Source organism: Nomascus leucogenys, chromosome 3, assembly GCF_006542625.1.
Source record: "Nomascus leucogenys isolate Asia chromosome 3, Asia_NLE_v1, whole genome shotgun sequence".
Lineage (NCBI taxonomy): Eukaryota > Metazoa > Chordata > Mammalia > Primates > Hylobatidae > Nomascus > Nomascus leucogenys.
The window spans coordinates 102,866,607-102,889,842 of record NC_044383.1 but is presented as its reverse complement, the minus strand read 5'-3'; the positions used below and the strand labels follow the sequence as shown (position 1 = coordinate 102,889,842).

Here is a 23,236-nt window from a genome sequence, read left to right as displayed (position 1 = left end):
TCTGTTAAATTTTGACAAAGACTTAAAAAATCTTATGGAAGAAAAAGTTGAGGATGAATGTTGCTTCTGTATTTCCAAGTGCAATCTACATCCTCTGTTAAATGGTAGTCATTGCAAGGCCAGGCCCAGTATGAGCCAGATAATTTGGTACACTAATGGTTTCACAAATTGAGGCTGGCTAGCTAAGGAATTCTTAGTGAGAGAGGGGACTAAGTCAGGTAAGATTCAATAAATATCAATTAATTGCCTGCTACACGTGGACATTTTTCACATATTATTTGCTTTTACTAGGTGCTTTTGCTTATTTATCTTATTTTCCCCAATAAATCAAAATAACTCTGAGCAAATACACTATTGGGGGTAGGTCAGCAATATCATGCTGCTCTTATGTGGACACATTTTAATGAATAAAGGAGTAAGCCCTGCTTACTTCAGTGCCTGGGAAATGGGAAATACCTTACAGAGAAAAAGAAGGCCTGAGTATCAAATATTCATGTCTGTAATTTCAATCTTTAATTTTGTATCTATAATTCATTTAATTGATATTATACTCAAAGCTCTCAAAGCCATAAGTGACTGCTAAATGTTGTTAGGATAAGTGATTATGTTATTTAGCTAATGACAGAATGATTTATGGCAAATCTGTTTGAGAGCAATCATTTAAGAATCCATTTATTCTTGGAAATTCTGCTGGCTAAGCACACTTGGTCAAGGCTATCTCCGAGCTGGGAATTTGTGTTCTTCTAAAGTTGGATCCAGAGTTCAGCCTTGCACAGTGAGCTAAGCTTGGCAGAGTCTGGGTGTCCCAGTCATCCTAGTTGGCCTGGACCACCCTTCTCTTTGCAGATTCACACCACAGAGCTGACACACAGCTGGACCATCTCTGGAGGACACTCAGTAAAGGGCCCTTTATCCACGAATAAGCTTTTTTAAAAATCATTTCTTAAGGAAAGTAAAGAAAGCTGAAAAAAGACAGAAAAATTTAGTTTTTTGTTTTTTAATTAAATGACACAGGCCTGTTTTTTTCTTCTTTCCTAGGTTCATTTGGCTGCTGATGTTACATTCTTGCAAGACAGACTAAAAGGTGACAGTGTGACAGAAATAGGAATAACGTTTCTAAAAAAGCGAGACGAGAAAAAATATAGACGGAAAAAATGAAGAATAGCACGGAAAATGCCACAGGGTGGCTAGTTGAGTTAATATTAGCTAAACATGTATAGACATAAAAATTTTGAATTGCTTCATAGCATGAGCTTTGAAAGGTTTATAAATCAGCCAGAAATTTGAAATGCAGGGCATGAAGGTTTAAAGGTTTTTTTTTTTCTTTTGCTTATAAATCACACATTTTCAATCTCATGTCCACAAAATTTCATATGCAAATAACTCCTTATAAGATAGCAGGCAGGAATTCCACATCTTACACTATGCATCCTCAGAGAAGCTGTTCATTCCATTCGCGTATGGTAATGGGAAAAAAAGCAGCACCAATACAAACAGTTGTGTATTTATCTCTTTGCTGAAAAAAAAAGAATGAAATGATGTAGCATAGAGTTTCCTATATATAGACAGTAGTTTCTAGAGACTATATATTGCATTCCTTAAATAAATAATTCCATATTTCTAAAAAAATATGATTTGATTTTTCTCATGTATTAGCTTGGCTTATAGCTTTAGCCTTCTGACGCTACCCTTGATTTGTAATCACCAAGTCAAGCTATTTATTCAACGATAATTTTGAAACATTTATAAATAACATTTAATTTTAATTTATTTTAATTTATTTAGTTTAAATATAGCTGGCATCAACCAAATTCCTTCCTTTTCTCATGAAATATTGCTTGATGGTCAGGCCAGAAAACCTCTAAAATAAAGGATAAATAATATTCTTTAAAAATACTTTCTTACCCCAAAGCTTATTAATTAAGAATTTCTACTAGCATTTTCATCCTCTAAAAAGTCTTCCAAAGGATGTTTTCTTTGTGACCAGAACACATTTAAAATTCAAATATACTGAATTAAATACACAGTAATCTTCACCAGACCACTGGCACACAAGGGCAGCGTACAAGGCAGCCCAGAATCTACTGGGCTCTGCAGAGAGCCCAAATTGCAAGTACAAGTTATAATTAGTGTGATACTACCCTACGGAATTGGAGAAAATATTTGTAAACTAAATATCTGACACCCTTGTGCTATTAATAACCAGAATATATAAGGAGTTCAAACAACCCCATAGGAAAAAATTAATAATCCAATTAAAAATGGGCAAAAGATCTGAATAGACATTTCTCAAAAGAAGACATACACATACAAATGGCAAACAAGTATATGAAAAGGTGCTCAACATCATTGGTCATCAGAGAAATGCAAATGAAAACTATAATGAGATATTATCTCACCCTAGTTAAAAGTGGCTTTCATCCAAAACAGGCAATAGTGAATGCTTGCAAAGACGTGGAGAAGAGGGAACTCTGGTACACTGTCGGTGGGAATGTAAATTAGTATAACCACTATGGAGAATGGTTTGGAGGTTCCTCAAAAAACAAAGAATAGAATGATCATATGACCCAGCAAACCCACTGCTGGGTATATACCCAAAATAAAGGAAATCAGTATATCGAAGAGATATCTGCCCTCCCATGTTTATTGCAGCACTATTGACGATAGCTAAGATTTGGAAGAAATCTAAGCGTCCTCCAATAGATTAATGAAATAAAGAAAATGTGGTACATATACACAATGGAGTACTATTCAGCCATAAAAAAGAATGAGGTCCTGTCATTTGCAACAACATGGATGGAACTAGAGGTCATTATGTTCAATGAAATATGTCAGGACAGAAAGACAGACTTTGCATGTTCTCACTTATTTGTAGGAGGTAAAATTAAAACAGTGGACTCATGGAGATATGGAGTAAAATGATGGATATCAGAGGCTGGAAAGGGTAGTTTCAAGAGGAGTGGAGATGGTTAATGGGTACAAAAATATAGTTAGATAGAATGAATAAAATCTGGGCCGGGCATGGTGGCACAAGCCTGTAATCTCTGCACTTTGGGATGCCAAAGTGGGAGGATTGCTTGAGCTCAGGAGTTTGGGACCAACTTGGGTAACATAGACCCCTGTCTCTACAAAAAAGAAAAAAAAATATATATATATATATATATATATATATATGTATGTATATGTATATATATAGTGCATACCTGTGGTCCCAGCTACTTGGGAGGCTGAGGTGGGAGGATTGATTAAGGCCAGGAGGTTGAGGCTGCAGTGAGCCATGATTGTGCCACTGCCCTCCAATCTGGGCTACAGAGTGAGACCCTGTTTTAAAAAAAAAAGTACAAGAATGAATAAGATCAAGTATTTGACAGTGCAACAGGGTAAGTACAGTTGATAATAATTTTTTGTACATTTAATAATAATTAAGATTATAAGTGGATTGTTTGTGAAAGAAAAGATAAATGCTTGAGGTAATGGATACCCCGTTTACCCGATGTGATTGTTATACATTGTATGCCTGTATGAAAATATCTCATGTACCCCATAAATATATATACCTACTATGTACCCACAAAAAATAAAAATTAAAAAATAATCAAAATAAATAAAACTGGTATAAGTGATATGTTCGTGATAGACGTCAATTAGGATTCAGGAGCCTGTTCTGAGTCCCTGTCCAGTTCTGTTTCTAGGGGCTTCAGCTGATCCTGAGTAGTGACTGATCCTGGGCAAGGCACATAATCTCCCCGTCTCTCTCTCTCTCTCTCTCTCTCTGTTTCCCCACCCCTTTAAAATCAGGGCATTGGATGCAATAAAGGTCTAAAACTGTACCAATGGGTTTAAACGATATAAATGACCATTGAAATTCTACATCTTTGGACTTTAGAACACTGCAGGGAAATTTTTTGTTCTCCACTTACTCAACTGTCTCTTCAAAAGGACATTGCAATAGGCATAAAGGAAATAGGGTCGTTGGCACACAGCTGAGGCATCAGTGGAAGAACCTTCAAGCCTGCTCCACAGAAGACCAGGAATAGAATCTGGAAGAAGATATCTGACATTAGAAGGAATATCACAATGTCATGTATTTTAAACTGATGCCTCCATAAGAATTCTTGCCTACAATCTATCCTAAAGCTTCTTTTTAGGATTTTTTCCATCTTCTGCTCAGTTGCCTCTCTCATTTATAATATATGCATTCTTCCAAGGAACCCAAGATATTCATGTCTAAGGCCCTCCCTCTTAAATTAGCACCCAACTAGCTATCCTGAAAATATTCCAGGCCTTGGAGTATTCTCCTGCCTGTCTACACCTTCGTCTTCTTTCTCTCCTGTCCCAATCATCCAAAGTCCCTTGGCCCAAAGTCTTTGTTCCCCACCCTGCTGAAGACAGCTTAGCTGGTATGCTCAGTGATGCTGGGTATTGGAACTGATGATGGCTTCAGGATGAGGATTGTTCCCCATCCCTTGTTTTTCTCACCGTGGAAGGAGGGGAGCCTCTTGGCATTGAATATATTAGAATTATGAGAACCACCTATAGAATTTTATATTTTCTTATAGCCATATTAAAGAATAAAAAGAAATAAGTGACATTAGCTTTAATAATATATCATTTATTTTAATTATCCAAAAATTTTTATTTCAACATAGTAATATAGTAATAAATGTTATTATTATCTATCATAATAAATATCATTATTACTATTCTTGGTAGAGATGGAGGTCTTGCTTTGTTGCTCAGGCTGGTCTTAAATCCTGGCCTCAAGTGATCCTCCCACCTTGGCCTCCCAAAGTATTGGGATTATAGGAATGAGGTACCCACACCTGGCCAATATAAAAATTATTAATGAGACATTTTATATGATTTTTATACTAAGTATTTGAACTCCCGTGTGTATTTGACATTCTTAGCACATCTCAACTCATGGTAAATTTTCAAAGGCTAGAGTGAAATGTAGTTCTACCAAAATAACAAAGTTGTGTTTAGTGGTGTTTAATAGCCTCGATTTTTAAATCTAAATTAATTAAAATTAAACTGAATTTAAAATTCAGTCATGCTAGTCACATTTTACATGTTTGATAGCTATGTGTGTCTAGTGGCTACTCTAATGGATGGCACTGGTCTAGAATTCCCAGTCAAAGATTTGTTTTATCTCCTTGAGCTTTGACACAAAGAATGAATGGAGAGGGTCCAGTACCATGGAGAGAAAGAGAGGAGATGGGTAGAAAAGAAAAAAATCAAAGAAAACCAGGGCAATAAGACTGTCAGAGACCCATGAAATGCTCTGTCTCCACCAACTGAGCGGTGACGCATAGAAACAATAAAGAGAGATTACACATCCTCCCCTGGGCTCCAAGTGTGTTTTCATCACCATTGTGTAAAGCTGGGTTTCTCTGATAAAGGGCTTGAGGAAGTTACACAGCATAACTACACAGCATAACTACAGGGTTATATAATATTTTTATTTTATATTATTTTATATTTTTATTTTATAAAAGCCTTTACTCTGAACCCGAAACCTTGATTAAAGCAGAGTTTTTTTTCGTCACCTCAGCAAAGCAAAAGAGGAGGAAATGTTTGTGGCAGAGACGTAGTGCAATGCTCTTAAGTGACTACACCAGGTATTGCCCAAGCTATTAACTGAGGAGGTCTCCTTTGGTTGTCTGTTCACTGTTTACAGGTGCCAGGAATCAGAAATACCTCCCTTAGCATCCTGTAGACTTATTTATTGTCTTCTCAAACCTCTCAGTTTCATTTATTAGCTGTTAGGAGCCTGGATCTGTTTAGCAGTTGGAATGAATGATGGTGAATAAGTGGAAAGTTTCCTCTTCTCCCTGTTTATGAGAGACAAAAGGAGAAATTTGGAAAATCAAATGCTTGAAGTAAGAGGATGATATTAAAACTTTTGTAACCATAGACTACTTTAAGAAAAATCTGCTACTACTTTAACAAAGATCTGCTAAATGTTAACTAACACAGTAAATGTTAAGTGCCATTGTTAAGTGTCTCCTGCTGGGCTGTAGACTCTGGGTGGTTGTTATACTTCAGTTTACTTCACCAGCTTTGGAAGCTAATATCTCTTCAGTAACACTGGAGGAGTCTGTGATGGATGCATCCTCCCAGCTCTGGAAACTTCATGTGACAAAAGACTCTGTATCCTTCTTATTAAGAGAAAAAGCCAAATTTTGTTTACTCCACTTAGTTGCATATTCCTTGAAAAATCTGACCAGTGTCTGCATTTCTTCATCCTAATAAACGTTCCAGAACTTTAGCTGGACATAACCAGTGGTCGACCAGTAGGGTCTATGACAAACCACCAACAGACAGGAAGGGATATAGCAGGTATAATGTACCAGTGTGTGATCTCAGAAGGAAATGGTCAGTTCTTATTCAGTTAGCAAGCATCACCTTAACATTGAAAACAAGGCACAGCCACAACAACCATTAGAAAAATTTTACTTTTCATTAGAAAGGAAGAGCTAAACAAAACAAATTGAAAGTTGGAGCCCCTTCACAAAAAAAAAAAGTTAAGAAATAAAACTTCTGGGGTAATTCTTGTTCTCCCTCCTCTCTGTCTTTCCCAATTAAATCTTTATTTGTGTCCCAGGGATGAAGCCAACTTGATTGTGGTGGATAAGCGTTTTGATGTGTTGCTGGATTTAGTTTGCCGGTATTTTATTGAGGATTTTTCTATCGATGTCCGTCAGGGATATTGGCCTGGAATTTTCTTTTTTTGTTGCATCTCTGCCAGGTTTTGGTATCAGGATGATGCTGGCCTCACAAAATAAGTTAGGGAGGAGTCTCTCTTTTTCTATTGTTTGGAATAGTTTCAGAAGGAATGGTACCGGCTCCTCTTTTCACCTCAGGTAGAATTTGGCTGTGAATCCATCTGGTCCTGGACTTTTTTTGGTTGGTAGGCTATTAATTACTGCCTCAATTTCAAAACTTGTTATTGGTCTATTCAGGAATTCGACTTCTTCCTGTTTAGTCTTGGGAGGGTGTATATGTCCAGGAATTTATCCATTTCTTCTAGATTTTCCAGTTTATTTGTTGAAATCTTTTTCCAGTTGATTTGGGGTGGAGAGTTCTATAGATGTCTATTAGGTCCACTTGGTCCAGAGCTGAGTTCAAGTCATGGATATCCTTGTAAATTTTCTTTCTTATTGATCTAATAGAGGTGTTTGTAGTATTCTCTGATCATAGTTTGTATTTCTATGGGATCAGTGGTGATATCCCCCTTATTATATTTTATTGTGTCTATTTGATTCTTCTCTCTTTTCTTCTTTGTTTAACTAGTGATCTATCTATTTTGTTAATCTTTTCAAAAACCAGCTCCTGGATTCATTGATTTTTTTGAAGAGTCTTTCATGTCTGTCTCCTTCAGTTCTTCTCTGATCTTAGTTATTTCTTGTCTTCTTCTTTCTTTTGAATTTATTTGCTCTTGCTTCTCCAATTATTTTAATTGTGATGTATGGGTGTCAATTTCAGATCTTTCCTGCTTTCTGATGTGGGCATTTAGTGCTATAAATTTCCCTCGTGACACTGCTTTAGCTGTATCCCAGAGATTCTAGTATGTTGTCTCTTTGTTCTCATTGGTTTCAAATAACTTATTTATTTCTGCCTTAATTCCGTTATTTACCCAGTAGTCATTCAGGAGCACGTTGTTAAATTTCCATGTAGTTGTGCGGTTTTGAGTGAGTTTCTTAATCCTGAGTTCTAATTTGATTGCACTGTGGTCTGAGAGACAGTTTGTTATGATTTCTGTTCTTTTGCATTTGCTGAGGAGGGTTTTACTTCCAATTATGTGGTCAATTTTAGAATAAGTGTGATGTGGTCCTGAGAAGAATGTATATTCTGTTGATTTGGGGTGGAGAGTTCTGTAGATGTCTATTAGATCTGCTTGGTCCAGAGCTGAGGTCAAGTCCTGGATATCCTTGTTAATTTTCTTTTTGATCTGTCTAATATTGACAGTGGAGTATTAAAGTCCCCCATTATTATTGTGTGGGAGTCTAAGTCTCTTTGTAGGTCTCTAACTACTTCTTTTATGAATCTGGGTGCTCCTATATTGGGTGCATATATATTTAGGATAGTTAGCTCTTCTTGTTGCATTGGTCCCTTTACCATTATGTATTGCTCTTTTTGTTTTTTTCTATCTTTGTTGGCTTAAAGTCTGTTTTATCGGAGACTAGGATTTCAACCGCTGCTTTTTTTTGCTTTCCATTTGCTTGGTAAATCTCCTTCCATCCCTTTATTTTGATCCTATGTATATCTTCGCACATGAGATAGGTCTCCTGAATACAACATACTGATGGGTCTTGACTCTTTATCCAATTTGCCTGTCTGTGTCTTTTAATTGGGACATTTCACCCATTTACATTTAAGGTCAATTAAACGTATGGGTTATGTGTGAATTTGATGCTGTCACCATGATGCTAGCTGGTTATTTTGCACATTAGTTGATGCAGTTTCTTCATAGTATCATTGGTCTTTATATTTTGGTGTGTTTTTTCAGTGGCTGGTACTGGTTTTTCCTTTCCATATTTAGTGCTTCCTTCAGGAGCTCTTGTAAGGCAGGCCTGGTGGTGACAAAATCCCTCAGCATTTGCTTCTCTGGAAAGGATTTTATTTCTCCTTCACAAGGCTGGTTCAACATATGCGAATCAATAAAGTAATCCATTACATAAATAGAACCAATCACAAAAACCACATGATTATCTCAATAGATGCAGAAAAGGCCTTCGATATAATTCAACATCCCTTCATGCTAAAAAATATCAATAAACTGGGTATTGATGGAACACATCTCAAAATAAGAGCTATTTATGAGAAACACATACCCAATATCATACTGAATGGGCAAAAGCTGGAAGCATTCCCTTTGAAAACCAGCAGAAGACAAGAATGCCCTCTCTCACCACTCCTATTCAACATAGTATTGGAAGTTCTGGCAAGGGCAATCAGGCAAGAGAAAGAAATTAAGTCTATTCAAATAGGAAGACATGAAGTCAAATTGTCTCTATTTACAGATGACATGATTGTATATTTAGAAAATCCCATTGTCTCAGCCTGAAAACTCCTTAAGCTAATAAGCAACTACAGCAAAGACTCAGAATACAAACTCAATGAGCAAAAATCACAAGCATTCCTATACACTAATAATAAACAAGCAGAAAGCCAAGTCATGAGTGAACTCTCATTCATAATTGCTACAAAGAGAATAAAATACCTAGGAATACAACTTACAGGGGACGTGTATGACCTCTTCAAGGAGAACTACAAACCACCGCTCAATGAAATAATAGAGGACACAAAAAAAATGGAAAACATTCCATGCTCATGGAGAGGAAGAATCAATATTGTGAATGGCCATACTGCCCAAAATAATTTATATATTCAATACTATTCCCATCAAACTACTATTGACTTTCTTTGCAGAATTAGAAAAACTACTTTAAGTTTCATATGGAACCAAAAAAGAGCCCATATAGCCAAGACAATCCTAAGCAAAAAGAACAAAGCTGGAGGCATCATGCTACCTGACTTCAAACTATACTACAAGGCTACAGTAACCAAAACGGCATGATACTGGTACCAAAACAGACATATAGACCTATGGAACAGAACAGAGCCCTCAGAAATCGCACCACACATCTACAACCATCTGATCTTAGACAAACCTGACAAAAACAAGCAATAGGGAAAGGATTCCCTATTTAATAAATGGTGCTGGGAAAACCGGCTAGCCATATGCAGAAAACTGAAACTTGACCACTTCCTTAAACCTTATACAAAAATTAACTCAAGATGGATTAAATACATAAATGTAAGACCTAAAACCATAAAAACCCCAGAAGGAAACCTAGGCAGTACCATTCAGGACATAGGCATGGGCAAAGACTTCATAACTAAAACACCAAAAGCAATTGCAACAAAAGTCAAAATTGACAAGTGGTATCTAATCAAACTAAACAGTTTCTGCACAGCAAAAGAAACTACCATCAGAGTGAACAGGCAACCTACAGAATGGGAGAAAATTTTTGCAAACTACGCATTTGACAAAGGGCTAATATCCAGAATCTACAAGGAACTTAAATTTACATGAAAAAAAAAATCTCATCGCAAAGTGGGTAAAGGATATGAACAGACACTTCTCAAAAGAAGACCATTATGTGGCCAACAAACATACGAAAAAAAGCTCATCATCACTGGTCATTAGAGAAATCCAAATCAAAACCACAGTAAGATACCATCTCATGCCAGTTAGAACGGTGATCATTAAAGTCAGGAAACAACAGATGCTGGAGAGGATGTGGAGAAATAGGAACGCTTTTACACTGTCAGTTGGATTTTAAATTAGTTCAATCATTGTGGAAGACAGTGTGTCAGTTCCTCAAGGATCTAGAACCAGAAATACCATTTGACCCAGCAATCCCATTACTGGGTATATATCCAAAGGATTGTAAATCATTCTACTATAAAGACACATGCACACGTATGTTTATTGCAGCACTATTTACTATAGCAAAGACTTGGAACCAACCCAAATGCCCATCAATGATTGACTGGATTTAAAAAAGTGGCACATATACACCATGGAATATTATGCATCCATAAAAAGAATGAGTTCATGTCCTTTGCAGGGACACTAACACAAGAACAGAAAACTAGACACTGCATGTTATCACTCGTAAGTGGGAGTTGAACAGTGTGAACACATGGATACAGGGAGGGGAACATCACACTCCAGGGCCTGTTGGGGGGTTGGAGGCAAGGGGAGGGAGAGCATTAGGACAAATGCCTAATGCATGTGGGGCTTAAAACCTAGAAGACAGATTGATAGGTGCAGCAAACCCCCGTGGCACATGTATACCTATGTAACAAACCTGCACATTGTGCACATGTATCCCAGAACTTAAAGTAAAATTTAAAAAAATCTTTATTTTTATTCCTTCTGTTTCTTTTGTCTTCCATTTTTTAGGAGCCCTGTGGCCACTACTGAATCTTCTCTTTTCTTCCATGGAAGTTTCCTGGAATTCCTTACTTTCTCTTTTTTTTCCTCTTCCATTTTCTTTTAATTATGCTTCATGTAATAGACATTTGTTAGCTTTCTATATCTTCCCCTCTTCTAATTCAATGACATTTCTCCATAGGAGCCACCATTTAATTAAACAACACATCTACTTCAGGTGGCTCATTCCCAGTTTAAAACCGCTTCCTTGCCATCCAGATCTAAGCCAGTCCACACATAGTATTGCCCAGACAACAATCAATAGTTCTGGCATGGCCCAATTACTGCAATTTTTACTCTATGGTTGTGGAAAGAGGATCTCTCTCTCTCTGTCTCTCTCTGCACCCCACTGCCCCACCACCCCGCTCCTCTCTTATTCTATCTGTGGAAATAGTCGGCTCTGGTTCCTGCTGACATAGGGAGGATGAGGAGGATGAATGAGTTGAAGAGAAGAAAAGCCTGCCCTGCCTCTGGAATTTTAGTTACTCGCATTAGTAAATTTACTGTGTTATTAAGAGAATAGAGTCAGGTTTCTGTTACCTGCAATTAACAGGATCCAAACTAACTAATTTTCTGATTCTCTCATCTCTATTAATAGCAATGCAACAAAGTTCATTGTATGACAAATATGTGATAGGTCAGATAATTTGTAATGTATTTGAGAATACCAAAAAAATTAATTACTTATTATTACATTTTCACGTGGTTGAATGTTCAATGAAATAAAACTTGTATTTACACGGCTCTCCTCTTCACAAAAAGGAAACGTTCACAGGAGTAAGAGAGTAGAAGGTTGTATTATGTTGTGCAACTACTCAGCCCACAAGACCTAGAAAAGGGAGATTCCACAGGGAGAAGACACAGTTTTGAATTGGTGGTACCTCTCAAAATAAAACAGTCAAAAAATTTATACATTTCAGGCCCTTGCTACACCTATTTCCACTGGAATCCTAAATCACATCAGGAGTCACTAAGGATTCTAAATTCAGAACAACCCTTTCATTTCCGGAACCATTCAGTGATACAAATCTTTAAAGCCAGAAAGTCTGTATTTAGTGACTTGCTGTTCCTGTGTAGCATGTGAATCACATAGGCTTTGATGATATGGAAGAGGAAATGTTAATTCCCAATGGATACCAAGCAATTCAAACACCTGGAAGTGCTGATTTTTAAGATTTGCATTCAATTAACATTTTTATCAGACGCCAGGCATATGTGGTACATCATTTAATTTTCAACAATCTGTGAGGCATTAAGTTTGTAGTGGGGGTAGCTGTGAAATTACAAAGAAACCAAACTTGCCAGTGCTTTAAGTGCATTAAGATGTGCAGCTGGTGAGTACAGGGAGTTGGCAATGGCTCCTGAGGATCTTGCTTAGGGGGCTGAGTGAGAGGAGGAACCACAGGAGGAGAAGTCAGCTAAAAAGAAGCAGCTAATAAGCTTGGAATACTTTGAGTTTGAGGTGCCTTTGAAACATCCAAACAATACCAGGAGCTCAGAAGAGAGGTCTGAACTGAAGATAGACTTCGGAGTCATCAGTGTATAAACAATAGTAACAGCAGGGGAGGTGGATGGTAAGATCTAAACAGAATATGGACTTGAGAAAATATAAGGGGCAAAGATAGAATCTTGAGAAATACTACCATTCAAGGGGCCATAAGAAAAGTACAAGTCAGGCTGAACTTCCAGCCAGAGATGTAGAGGGGAGAAACTGGTGACACCAAAGCCAAATTTCAAGGAAAATAAAGGGGTCAGAGGTGTTAGATGCCCCAGAAAACCAATCAAGTTAGGCCAGAAAAGGGATGTTGGAACTGGTGTAGAGGAGGTCTTTGTATCTTAGCAATTTCAGGGCAGTGGCAGAGGCAGAGGCCTCATTGAAAATAGAGGAGTCAGTGGATAGTGAGACCCTATGTGTAGATAATTCTGTTAAGGTACTTGACTGTAAATGGACACTGAGTGCAAGGTTGGGCTCTTTGCTCTTTTAATTTTAGTTTGTTGTTGTTGTTTTCCTTAAGAATTCAGGCATTTGAAACATAAAAGAGAGGGAATAACTTGTGAGGAAGTGGGAGAGGGCAGGATAAAGATGACAGGAGAAAGGTTTGACTCTGACCTGCATAAAGATTACCCTTTCTCCTGAGAAAGGCATGGTGAAGTTGAAAGTGGGCAGATAAGGGAATTGGATTAGAGATGTTTGGGGAAGATGCTGATTGAGCTCATGACCATTGGCCTTAATCTTCCCTATGAAACATGATTCAAGGTCTTTGTAGAGATGGAGGCGGACAGAGGCTGGATGAGGACACTTTGTGCTGTAGAACACTGTCCCTACTCTCAGCACTTAACCCCTCAGAGTAGAAAATAACCTAGCCTTCAGAGTGCATGATCATGCAAATGCCTGGGAAGAAAATACACACGACCTTTACTTCCCTGTGCTCTAATGAATGATTCTTCACAATGGCACTAACATGGGGATAATAGCCTGCCCAGACATGCTTACCTGAGATTCCCCACAGATCATAAGTACAATTTCCTGTGTCTCCAAGGAGATGGGTGATTTGATTGTAGGCCAACTTAGGGAACTTTTCCAAACAACGAGCGGATTTGTGGCTACAAAATTTCCCCAAGTACTCCTGTATCTAGAACGTGGAAATGTATACTGTTTTGAGCATTCTAAAAATGCTCATAATGTGTAAAAATGACCACTGAAGAAAGCCATAGAAAGCCACATATTAGGACTACCAAGACTTGTATAATGATTGTCCCAAAGATGTCAAAGAAATGTGAAAAGCTGACAAATGCCACTATTGAAAAAAAATACCCCCAGATAAAGCAGCACAAGAGTTGGAGCCAGTAAGTAAATAGACCAGAGATGATTTTTACTGCTTTAGGGGTGCTTAAAAAATGAGATAAAGAAGAAAATTTCTACTCCCACTGGCAGTATTCCCCCACTGTCAGTGTTCCCCCCAGAACCTTTCCTGTGATTGTCTTGGGGCTGCCTAAGATGTTTAGACAGTCTGGAAGAACTTCATGTCAAAACAGTACATTTTTTCGCACCCTAGACAGGTGAAAAAATGCCATTTTAAACCTTTCTGAACACCTGCTCGGTGGAGTCCCCCATGAAGATATCAAATCAAAGTGAATGAATGGAAGAAAAAGTCCCAATACTGGTTGCTCAAGTTTAGACAGTTCAAAGGGCAATTCTTTATCAAGAATATCATGTTTCCAGACCTGGCAATTGATTATGATGGTACTTCTATGCATGAATTCAGCCAGGTGTCTTTTGGCAAAGATTTGTTCTCTATTAGCTAAAGTTAAACATAATTAAACTAAGTGTTGATGATATTCCTAGTAGCTACCTTTTATAGGCAGGAATATTTGTGGCAAATTTAGGTTGGAGACCGAAACAGAAACCATGTAATCTTGATCAGTTCTTTCTAGTTCTGGGATGGCAGACTTTATAGGAAAAGCTATAAAGATAAAATTTTATGACCAAAGATGGTTCAAGATGATGTAAAGTATTTAATGTTTTCCAATTAATAAAATTATGAGCCCTGAAAGGTTGATTTGATGTCATGAGGAAAATCTTAGGGAAGAGCAAATTGAATAATTACTAGTATATGGAATTGCTTATTCTTAGAGAGACATGAGTGCTCTAGTTCCTACTAGGTCTTCAGTGACCTTCATCACCTATCTCTCTTCCCTTTCCACTGGCTCCTTCTCATATGCCTGAAAGCATGCTCAAGTTTCTACCATTCTAGAAAGGACATTCCCTTGACAATTCTTTCCTAACAGTCCACCAGTGTCTCCTTCATCCTTTCACTGGCAAACTTTAAGAAAACATATTGTGGAAGAAGCATTACCAGTTTGGAAACTGGACAATACTATGTTAAAATGCTTACCTTGCCACTGACTAGCCCAGTGGCCTTAAGCAAGTCTCCTTCCCTCAAGTAAAATGGCACAATACTATAATACTTCTTTGAAAGATTAGGTATTTAATGACTGGCACCCATTGTTCTCATGCTTGTTGATTCTTCATTTGCTGATACATCCCAGTTGACTGCAATCTGGTTTCTAATCCCATATTCTACTGAAACTTGACTTACTGTCACTAATTACAGTAAAATCAGCATTTTATTCCTAGTCTGTTTTTATCTCTTTACAGTGCCTGACAATCCTGACTTCTCCTTCCTTGGTTCTTTCTTCTTGATAGGCTTCAGAGAAATATCTCTGCCTTGATTCTTCTCCTGTATTTCTGCTGGCTACTAATTCTAAATCTCTTTCAGTCTCCTATAATTCTTTTACTTTCCACAAATGGTGGTATGCATGTGGCTCTACGGTTGGCATTTTCTCAAGGTAGATGTTTTCCCTGCATAGACTTTACACAGAAAACTTCTCTTCTCTACCCTCTTCACCCATCTGCTGCTATTCCCTAATAGTCACTGCAACTACGTGTCCCATAAGCATGTATTTGGTGTGCTCTAAACTTAACTCATTATTTCCTTTTCTCCCTGCTAAATCTCTGTTTTCTCCAAAATTTCATTTCCTAGTTAATGACCCCATTGTCAAAACTAAAACGTTCTATTTATTTCTGACCCCTTTCTCTCTTACTATTTACATCCAATCTGTCACCAAGTTCTTTTAATCTTACAACCTAAATTCATTTTGATTTTCCTTTGCCCCTTAGTTGAGGGCCTCATCTGTATTCTTGAAGTTACTTCTAAGTGGTTAGAAACCACTGGCGGTAATGGAAGTAACTGCCAGTTACTCCCACCTCCATTTCACTCTCCACACTAAAATCAAGTGAAAATTTTAAATTTTTTCCTCTCTAACTCTTGAGATATAGGGCTAATTGTATTACAGAGGAGCTGATTTTGCCATCATGTAGTGTGCTTTCCTTTCACCATCAGCTTAAGGATTTCCTTCTCCCGTATCTTGTATGGGGCCCCTTGTTTCCTTGATCCCATTACTTCACCTTCTTGGTGTACTCACTTTTCCAAAAGAGTGCATACTTTACTAACTTCCTGATAAACAGTGAATAAGAAATAAAGTTTGTAAGCATATGATCATCTAGCTTCCAATTGTTTTTCAGAATTTCCATGCCATTTGATTCTTTATCTTTGTTCCACTCTTTCTCTCTGGAAAACTTTAGGATTTTCTCCATATCCTCAGTGCTCCAAAATTGCACCATGATGCATCTCAATGTGCCTGTATCCTTCCTCTGTACTGATTAACTAAAGGAATTCTTCAATCTAGAAATCCATGCTACTCCATTTGAATTATTTCTTTGATAATTTCTTATCCTATTCTCTCCATCTTCCCTGCTTTCTCCTGGAATCTTACTAGTAGAATGTTAGATCTCCTAGACTGGGCTTCTAATTTTCTTTACTTTTGTTTCTTTTCTATCTCTTTATCTTAATCCCTTACTTCCTGAGAGATTTCCTCAATTGTATCTTCCAGACCTTCTATTACATTTGTAATTTCTATCATGTTGTTAATTTCCAAGTATTACTGCATTTTCTAAGTGTTTTAAAATAACATTCTATTCTTACTTTTTACATATGATGTCTGTTCTTATAACTCTAAAATCACTAATGGTAGTTTTAAAAAAACTTTTATTTAAAATGCATAGTTTCTGTTTCCTTCAAGTAATTGTCTTTCTGTTTGTTTTGGTCTCTGCCTTTCATACCTTTCTCAAATCTCTGGAGCTCCTTGGCTATCCACTTATATTGGATAAAATGTAAACTTTGATGGAGCTTGTAGATTATGGGCTTCAACATAGGATAAATTGGGCAATTTAAATGTGAATTTCAAGATGTGTCTTTTTTTTGAAGTCACTTTTTTGGGGGCAGTCAAATTTCTGATGAAGACTCATCAGAAATGAGCCTTCTGATCCCTTTCCTGGAGAATATAGGCTTAATTTCAGCATTCTGCAAGCCAGGTAGGAAAGAGAATTGGGGAAATAAAATTTCAGTATGTACATTTTAATTTCCATTGGTTCAATGTAGTTTCCCTGCCTTCAGTTATACCTATTGTCTCTCAGTCCAGAAATATTTTTGAAAAACTATATCCAGAGCCTAAAGCTCCCATCTTCTGCTAGGGTAGGGAAAAGCAGTTGCTTGGCTGCGTGGAACAGGGACAGATATCTGAGGGACAATTTTCCTTAAAAAGGTTTTCAACCAATTCTGCTTTTAACTCCACCTCCAGCCCCATATCTAGAGGTGAATGGTGCTGCTAATTCCTGAGAATTTTACAGATTCCATGGTGTAAATCATATTGCTTATTTCTTTCCACTTCTGGCTTGGGTTTCAGATTTTTTTTCCTTGGGTCTATTAGACCAATTATCAGTTACTGTCTATGTTTTTTGTTTGTTTTTTGTTTTTGTTTTTGTTTTGAGACAGGTCTCACTCCCGTTGCCCAGGCTGGAGTGCAGTGGGGAGATTACAACCTACTGCAGTCTCAACTTCTCAGGCTCAGGTGATTCTCCCAACCCGGCCTCCCCGGTAGCTGGGACTAGAGGTGTGCCCCATCATGCCCGGTTAATTTTTGTATTTTTAGTAAGGCAGGGTTTCACCACGTTGGCTGGGCTAATCTCGAACTTCTGGGTTCAAGCGATCCACCCACCTTGGCTTCCCAAAGTGCTGGGATTTGTGTGAGCCACGGGGCCCGCCCACCATCTACTTTCTACCTCTCCAAAATTGTGTTTGTTTTTGTTCCCCTTCTTGTTCTGTGCTTGCTTTATGCCATTAAAAAAGATCCCTTTAATTTTTTTTATTGTGATAAAACGTATACTTTCAAATCAACAATTTTGAACAGAAGTACCTTTTTCAAATATTACTCATTGCCAATGATCATATTTACCAAGCACTATTTTTAATAAGTCTAAATTGTTGAATCTCAAATCAGAGGGGGAATATAGAGGATATGGAATAAAGGTGTAGATTTTTTTCTTTTCTTTTCTTTTTTTTTTTTTTTGAGACAAAGTCTCGCTCTGTCGCCCAGGCTGGAGTGCAGTGGCCTGATCTTGGCTCACTGCAACCTCTGCCTCCCGGGTTCAAGCGATTCTCCTGCCTCAGCCTCCCGAGTAGCTGGGACTACAGGCGCCTGCCACCATGCCCGGCTGATTTTTGTATTTTTCGTAGAGATGGGGTTTCACCGTGTTGGCCAGGCTGGTCTTGAACTCCTGACCTTGTGATCCATCCACCTCGGTCTCCCAGAGTGCTAGGATTACAGGTGTGAGTCACGGTGCTCGGCCTGGTGTAGATTTTAAGAAAATAAAACTGACAATTTTAAAAGTGAGCTTTACCATACATCTGCAGGGAAAGTTAGGCAGCTTCTAGCTGGGATAAATGTGCCTGGCAGCCTGGAAAGACTGTGGAATTCTGTTGGTATGAACAGTGGCAAGCAGACATAAAAGTTTAGGAATGTGGACTTGTTAAAGTTAGTCCTCTTAGATTATATATGAATTGAATAGGAACAGTTGTTTCATCAAGAAATATTGAGCAGAGCTGGAAGTAGAGAAAGAAGTTAGGATTGTTTTGATTTTTAAGAGGAAAAACATCTGTTTTTGATTTTATGCACTGCCCTCTCTCCAAGTGCTTTTAAGTATCTTTAAAGATGCCTAGATGCAAGATGATCTAGTCTCCATGAAATAAACCATGTCTTAAGGAATCCTCTATGCATCCATCTACTTGCTTGGCCATTGAAATAAGTTGCCCTACAACTTGACCGTATCTCAGATGTGAGTTTATTTAAGTTGCCTTTTTTGAATTAGACTATGTGATTTAAGAATATCGTGAAGTAAATTAAACAACTGTTGGTGGCCATCTGCCTCTGATTATCTGAGGTACAATTTTCCAAACTGTGTGTTCCGGGAAACATCAATAACTCCTAAGTTGGTGAATACTATATTGAAAAAAAACCTGTTTTTGTTTTTTAAATTTTCTTGCTTTACTATATATAAGAAAAATATGAAATATATTTATATAATTTTATAGTGCTATATATAATCTGCCTTTATGAAATGGAATGCCATACAAAAAAGACCAACAAATAACATTAGCAATCACCTGATTTATGAACGCATGGATTTATGAACACTGAACACTCTCACATGGTTTTGAGGTCTAGGAATGATAATGTATTTACCAAAATGACACATCTGGTTTCAGATTTATTGTCTATGGTTATATATCTGTGTCTCAAAATTTCAGGAAGTATTTGTGATACTTAAAAATGTTTTTCTTCTTAAAATAAAAACATTTAATTTTTCTCACATGTTTTTATCAGTTTTGTCGCTATTTTGTGTGAGTTACAAACAGATTTTAAAAAATCTTCAGAAGTTATAAAATCATGCTGGAAAGAGGAAACATACAGTTTTATCATAATACAACAAGGTTTATGGTCAAGTGTTACAGTAAGTTTGAGAGGTGAAGTCATAGGATTCAGAGGAGAAAGTTACTGTGGACTGATACAGTTGGGGCACACACTGATGAGGAAGTATGATTTGAAATAGGACTTGGAAAATAGTGACAGCTGGAAGATTGTTCTCCTCAGTCTCTCACACCCTCACATGTCTTGCCATATGCCAAGATTGCAAAGCTCTGACTGCTTTTTACCCAGGCCATTTCTTAGAGTTCTGTTTGCAGCAAGCAACTTTAAGAGATTATGTAAAGTCTCCTTTTTGGACAAACAGCAGATTTGATTATTAGTTCCTACAAAATGGCAGTTCCCCAAGCTCATTGTTCTCTCCAGTAATGCAACCTGCTGTGTGTGCAAATATCCATCTTAGCCATCTCTGTTGCCCCTGTAGGGCTTAGGGACAAGGGGAATCAATGCAAACATCATACTCATGCTGTTTGTGCTGTTGTGATTAATACAATTTTTGTCACTGGGCTAGACATTTCATCTCTTCTGCCAATTTTCATGATACAGTAATAGACTATTAGCTTGTAAATAGGGTAAAATAAAATCCCAGACCTGACATTGGGGTAATGAGAGAGTAGTATGTTTTAGAAAGCACTGTTCAGTAAGACTGTAATAGAAGGGACCTTCATTGTGGGCTCTGGGTAGCCAGCAAGTTTATGAGGTTAGACTTTCAGTAGACTTGACTTTTCAGCCCTGATTATTGGAATCTAACTTATTCTCAAGCCTTAGCTAAAATATTTCCTCTTTAATAAAATTTATGTGAATATTCCTAGGCAGATCTGTATTCTGAAAACACTTTGCTTATTCTTTTATTATAGTTTATTTTTTTATTTTTTTAAAAGAAAATATATGCATTTATTTTTCCGTGATTACAAACACAACTGAATATCAAATGCACAAAGTAAGAATTATACGGGAAAAAAAATCAGATACGTTCATATATATATATATCACCTTTTCAAGGCTATTTCCATCCAGAATAACCTTGGTTTGCCAGGGCCAATAGAAAGAAGTCACAAAATCGCCTTTAGTCAAATTTGTGTGTTTGCTTTCTTCTATAATTCCAATACCTCCACCATCAACGACTTGAGATAGCTGCCAAGGTGTTATATAATCAGTGCCACTGTCTTCATTCATTCTACAACGAAGGCTGTCACTTCACACTTGGAAGGTTGCACAGCGGCCAGGCAGAGGCGCTCCTCACTTCCCAGATGGGGCGGCCGGGCAGAGGCGCTCCTCACTTCCCAGAGGATGGGCGGCCCGGCAGAGGCGCTCCTCACTTCCCAGAGGATGGGCGGCCCGGCAGAGGCGCTCCTCACTTCCCAGACGATGGGCGGCCGGGCAGAGGCGCTCCTCACTTCCCAGAGGATGGGCGGCCGGGCAGAGGCGCTCCTCACTTCCCAGACGATGGGCGGCCGGGCAGAGGCGCTCCTCACTTCCCAGACGATGGGCGGCCGGGCAGAGGCGCTCCTCACTTCCCAGACGATGGGCGGCCGGGCAGAGGCGCTCCTCACTTCCCAGACGGGGCTGCCGGGCAGAGACGTTCCTCAGTTCCTAGACAGGGTGGCTGCCAGGCAGAGGCTGTAATCTTAGCACTTCGGGAGGCCAAGGCAGGCGGCTGGGAGGTGGAGGCTGTAGCGAGCCGAGGTCATGCCACTGCACTCCAGCCTGGGCAACATTGAGCATTGAGTGAGCGAGACTCCGTCTGTAATCCCAGCACTTCGGGAGGCCGAGACGGGCAGATCACTCGAAGTCAGGAGTTGGAGACCAGCCTGGCCAACACGGCGAAACCCCGTTTCCACCAAAAATACAAAAACCAGCCAGGCGTGGTGGTGTGCGCCTGCAATCCCAGGTATTTGGCAGGCCGAGGCAGGAGAATCACGGGAGCCCGAGGCAGGGAGGCTGCAGAGAGCCGAGATCATGCCGCTGCACTCCAGCCTGGGCAACAGAGGGAGACCATCTCAAAAAAAAGAAAGAAAGAAAAGAGAGAGAGAGAGAAAGCGACAGAGAGAGAGAGAGGGAGAGAGAGAGAGAGAAGGGAGGGAAGGAAGGAAGGAAGGAAGGAAGGAAGGAAGGAAGGAAAGAAGGAAGGAAAGAAGGAAGGGAGGGTGTATTTTTTATTCCAATTATGGCTAATTGTTTACATATTTGCCTACTGATTCTTTGAGAGTAGAAGTAACATCTTATTTCTCTCCTTTTCTCTGATCCCTTGAGCTTACTGCCTTATAATAATAACAATAAATTTTGTTTATTGAGCATTTTCTAGGCATTATCTCATTTAATCCTCACAAAATCATCTGGGTAAATAATATGATTATTCCACATTTTACAAATGCTGAAACTGAGATTTGGAGAGGCATTTGAAGGCACTTCCTTAGTAGAAGCTAAGCCATAAACCCAGTGTTATCTGCCTCTAGTGTCTGAGCTCTGAATCATGGGATTATAAAGATTCCCACAAACCATATCTCCTCTCGATACAATCAGCTCTCCATATCCATGGATTCAACCAACTAACTGTAGGTCAAAAATATTTGGAAAAAAATTTCGATAGTTGCAACTGTACTGAACATGTACAAACTTTTTTCTTGTCATTATTCCCTAAACAATACAGTATAACAACTATTTACATAGCATTTTCACTGTAGTGGGTATTATGAATAATCTAAAGATGATTTAAAATACATAGGAGGATGTGCATAGGTTATATAGAAATGCTACACTATTTTATAGAAGGGACTTGAGTATCCATGGATTTGGTATCCATGGAGGGTCCGGGAACCAATCCCCCACACATACTGAGGGATATTTCTTGAATGGTTGAAAGTAAATACATTAAGGAGCAGATGGTGACCCTGAGGGCATTAGTTAAATAGGGCCCAAAACTTGACAAGGAGGGTCACTGAAAAGTGAGTTGCAGTTGTAAAAGCAAACTGTGACTACTGAATATACAAGTTCATTTCTCACCGTTATAAATAATTTTATCAAACCAAGTTCCTCATGTAATATTCTCCTAGCAAAACAAACTATAAAAAAATGTACTTAAAGTACCATAAGGAAACTTATGCACAACACGCATGCATGCCCATACACTTACCGTCTGACTTTAATTCCACAGTAACACATGCTATTTGGTCTTAGGTATCTTTCCTTAGCTCAAGGGTTATGGTTACTTACATTCTAAAAGGGAGCATCACTTCTTGTCTTTAAAGTCAGTATGTTCTTATCTTCTGTTGATTATGCCAGAAAGTCCAATGGTCAGCTTCAGTCATCAGATCATTTAAGTGTTGTAGGGCAGGGGTCCCTAACCCCTGGGCCATGGGCTGATACCAGTTCCTGTTAGGAACTGGGCCACACAGCAGGAGGTGAGTGACAGGCGAGCAAGTGAAGCTTCGTCTGTATTTACAGCTGCTCCCCATTACTTGGATTACTGCCTTAGCTCCACCTCCTGTTAGATCGGCAGCATCTAGTGGGGGATCTAAGTTGCTCGCTTCTTATGAGAATCTAATGCCTGATGATCTGTCACTGTCTCCAGTTACCCCCAGATGGGACCATCTGGTTGCAGGAAAACAAGTTCAGGGTTCCCACTGATTCTACATTATGGTGAGTTGTATAATTATTTCATTATTACAATGTAATAATAATAGAAATAAAGTGCACAAAAAATGTAATGCACTTGAATCATCCTGAAACCACCCACTCCCACTCCGTCCGTGGAAAAATTGTCTTCCAAGAAACCAGTCTGTGGTGCCAAAAAGGTTGGGGACTGCTGTTGTAGGGAACGTGTGAGGTGGTTGTTTAGCTCATTCA

At 38.5% G+C, this 23,236-nt stretch overlaps 1 protein-coding gene across 1 annotated transcript in view; it reads left to right on the top strand.

The window, feature by feature from the left end:
• The window catches only part of TRAPPC3L (trafficking protein particle complex 3 like), a 58,489-nt gene extending 48,171 nt beyond the window's left edge, over positions 1-10,318 (top strand). Inside the window, exons 5-7 of the mRNA XM_003255605.2 lie at positions 1,039-2,436; positions 7,745-7,747; positions 10,305-10,318. Coding sequence (XP_003255653.1) covers positions 1,039-1,158 — 120 coding nt within the window. The 3' untranslated portion in view covers positions 1,159-2,436; positions 7,745-7,747; positions 10,305-10,318. The remainder of the gene's footprint in view (positions 1-1,038; positions 2,437-7,744; positions 7,748-10,304) is intronic.
• The last annotated feature ends 12,918 nt before the right edge of the window (positions 10,319-23,236 follow it).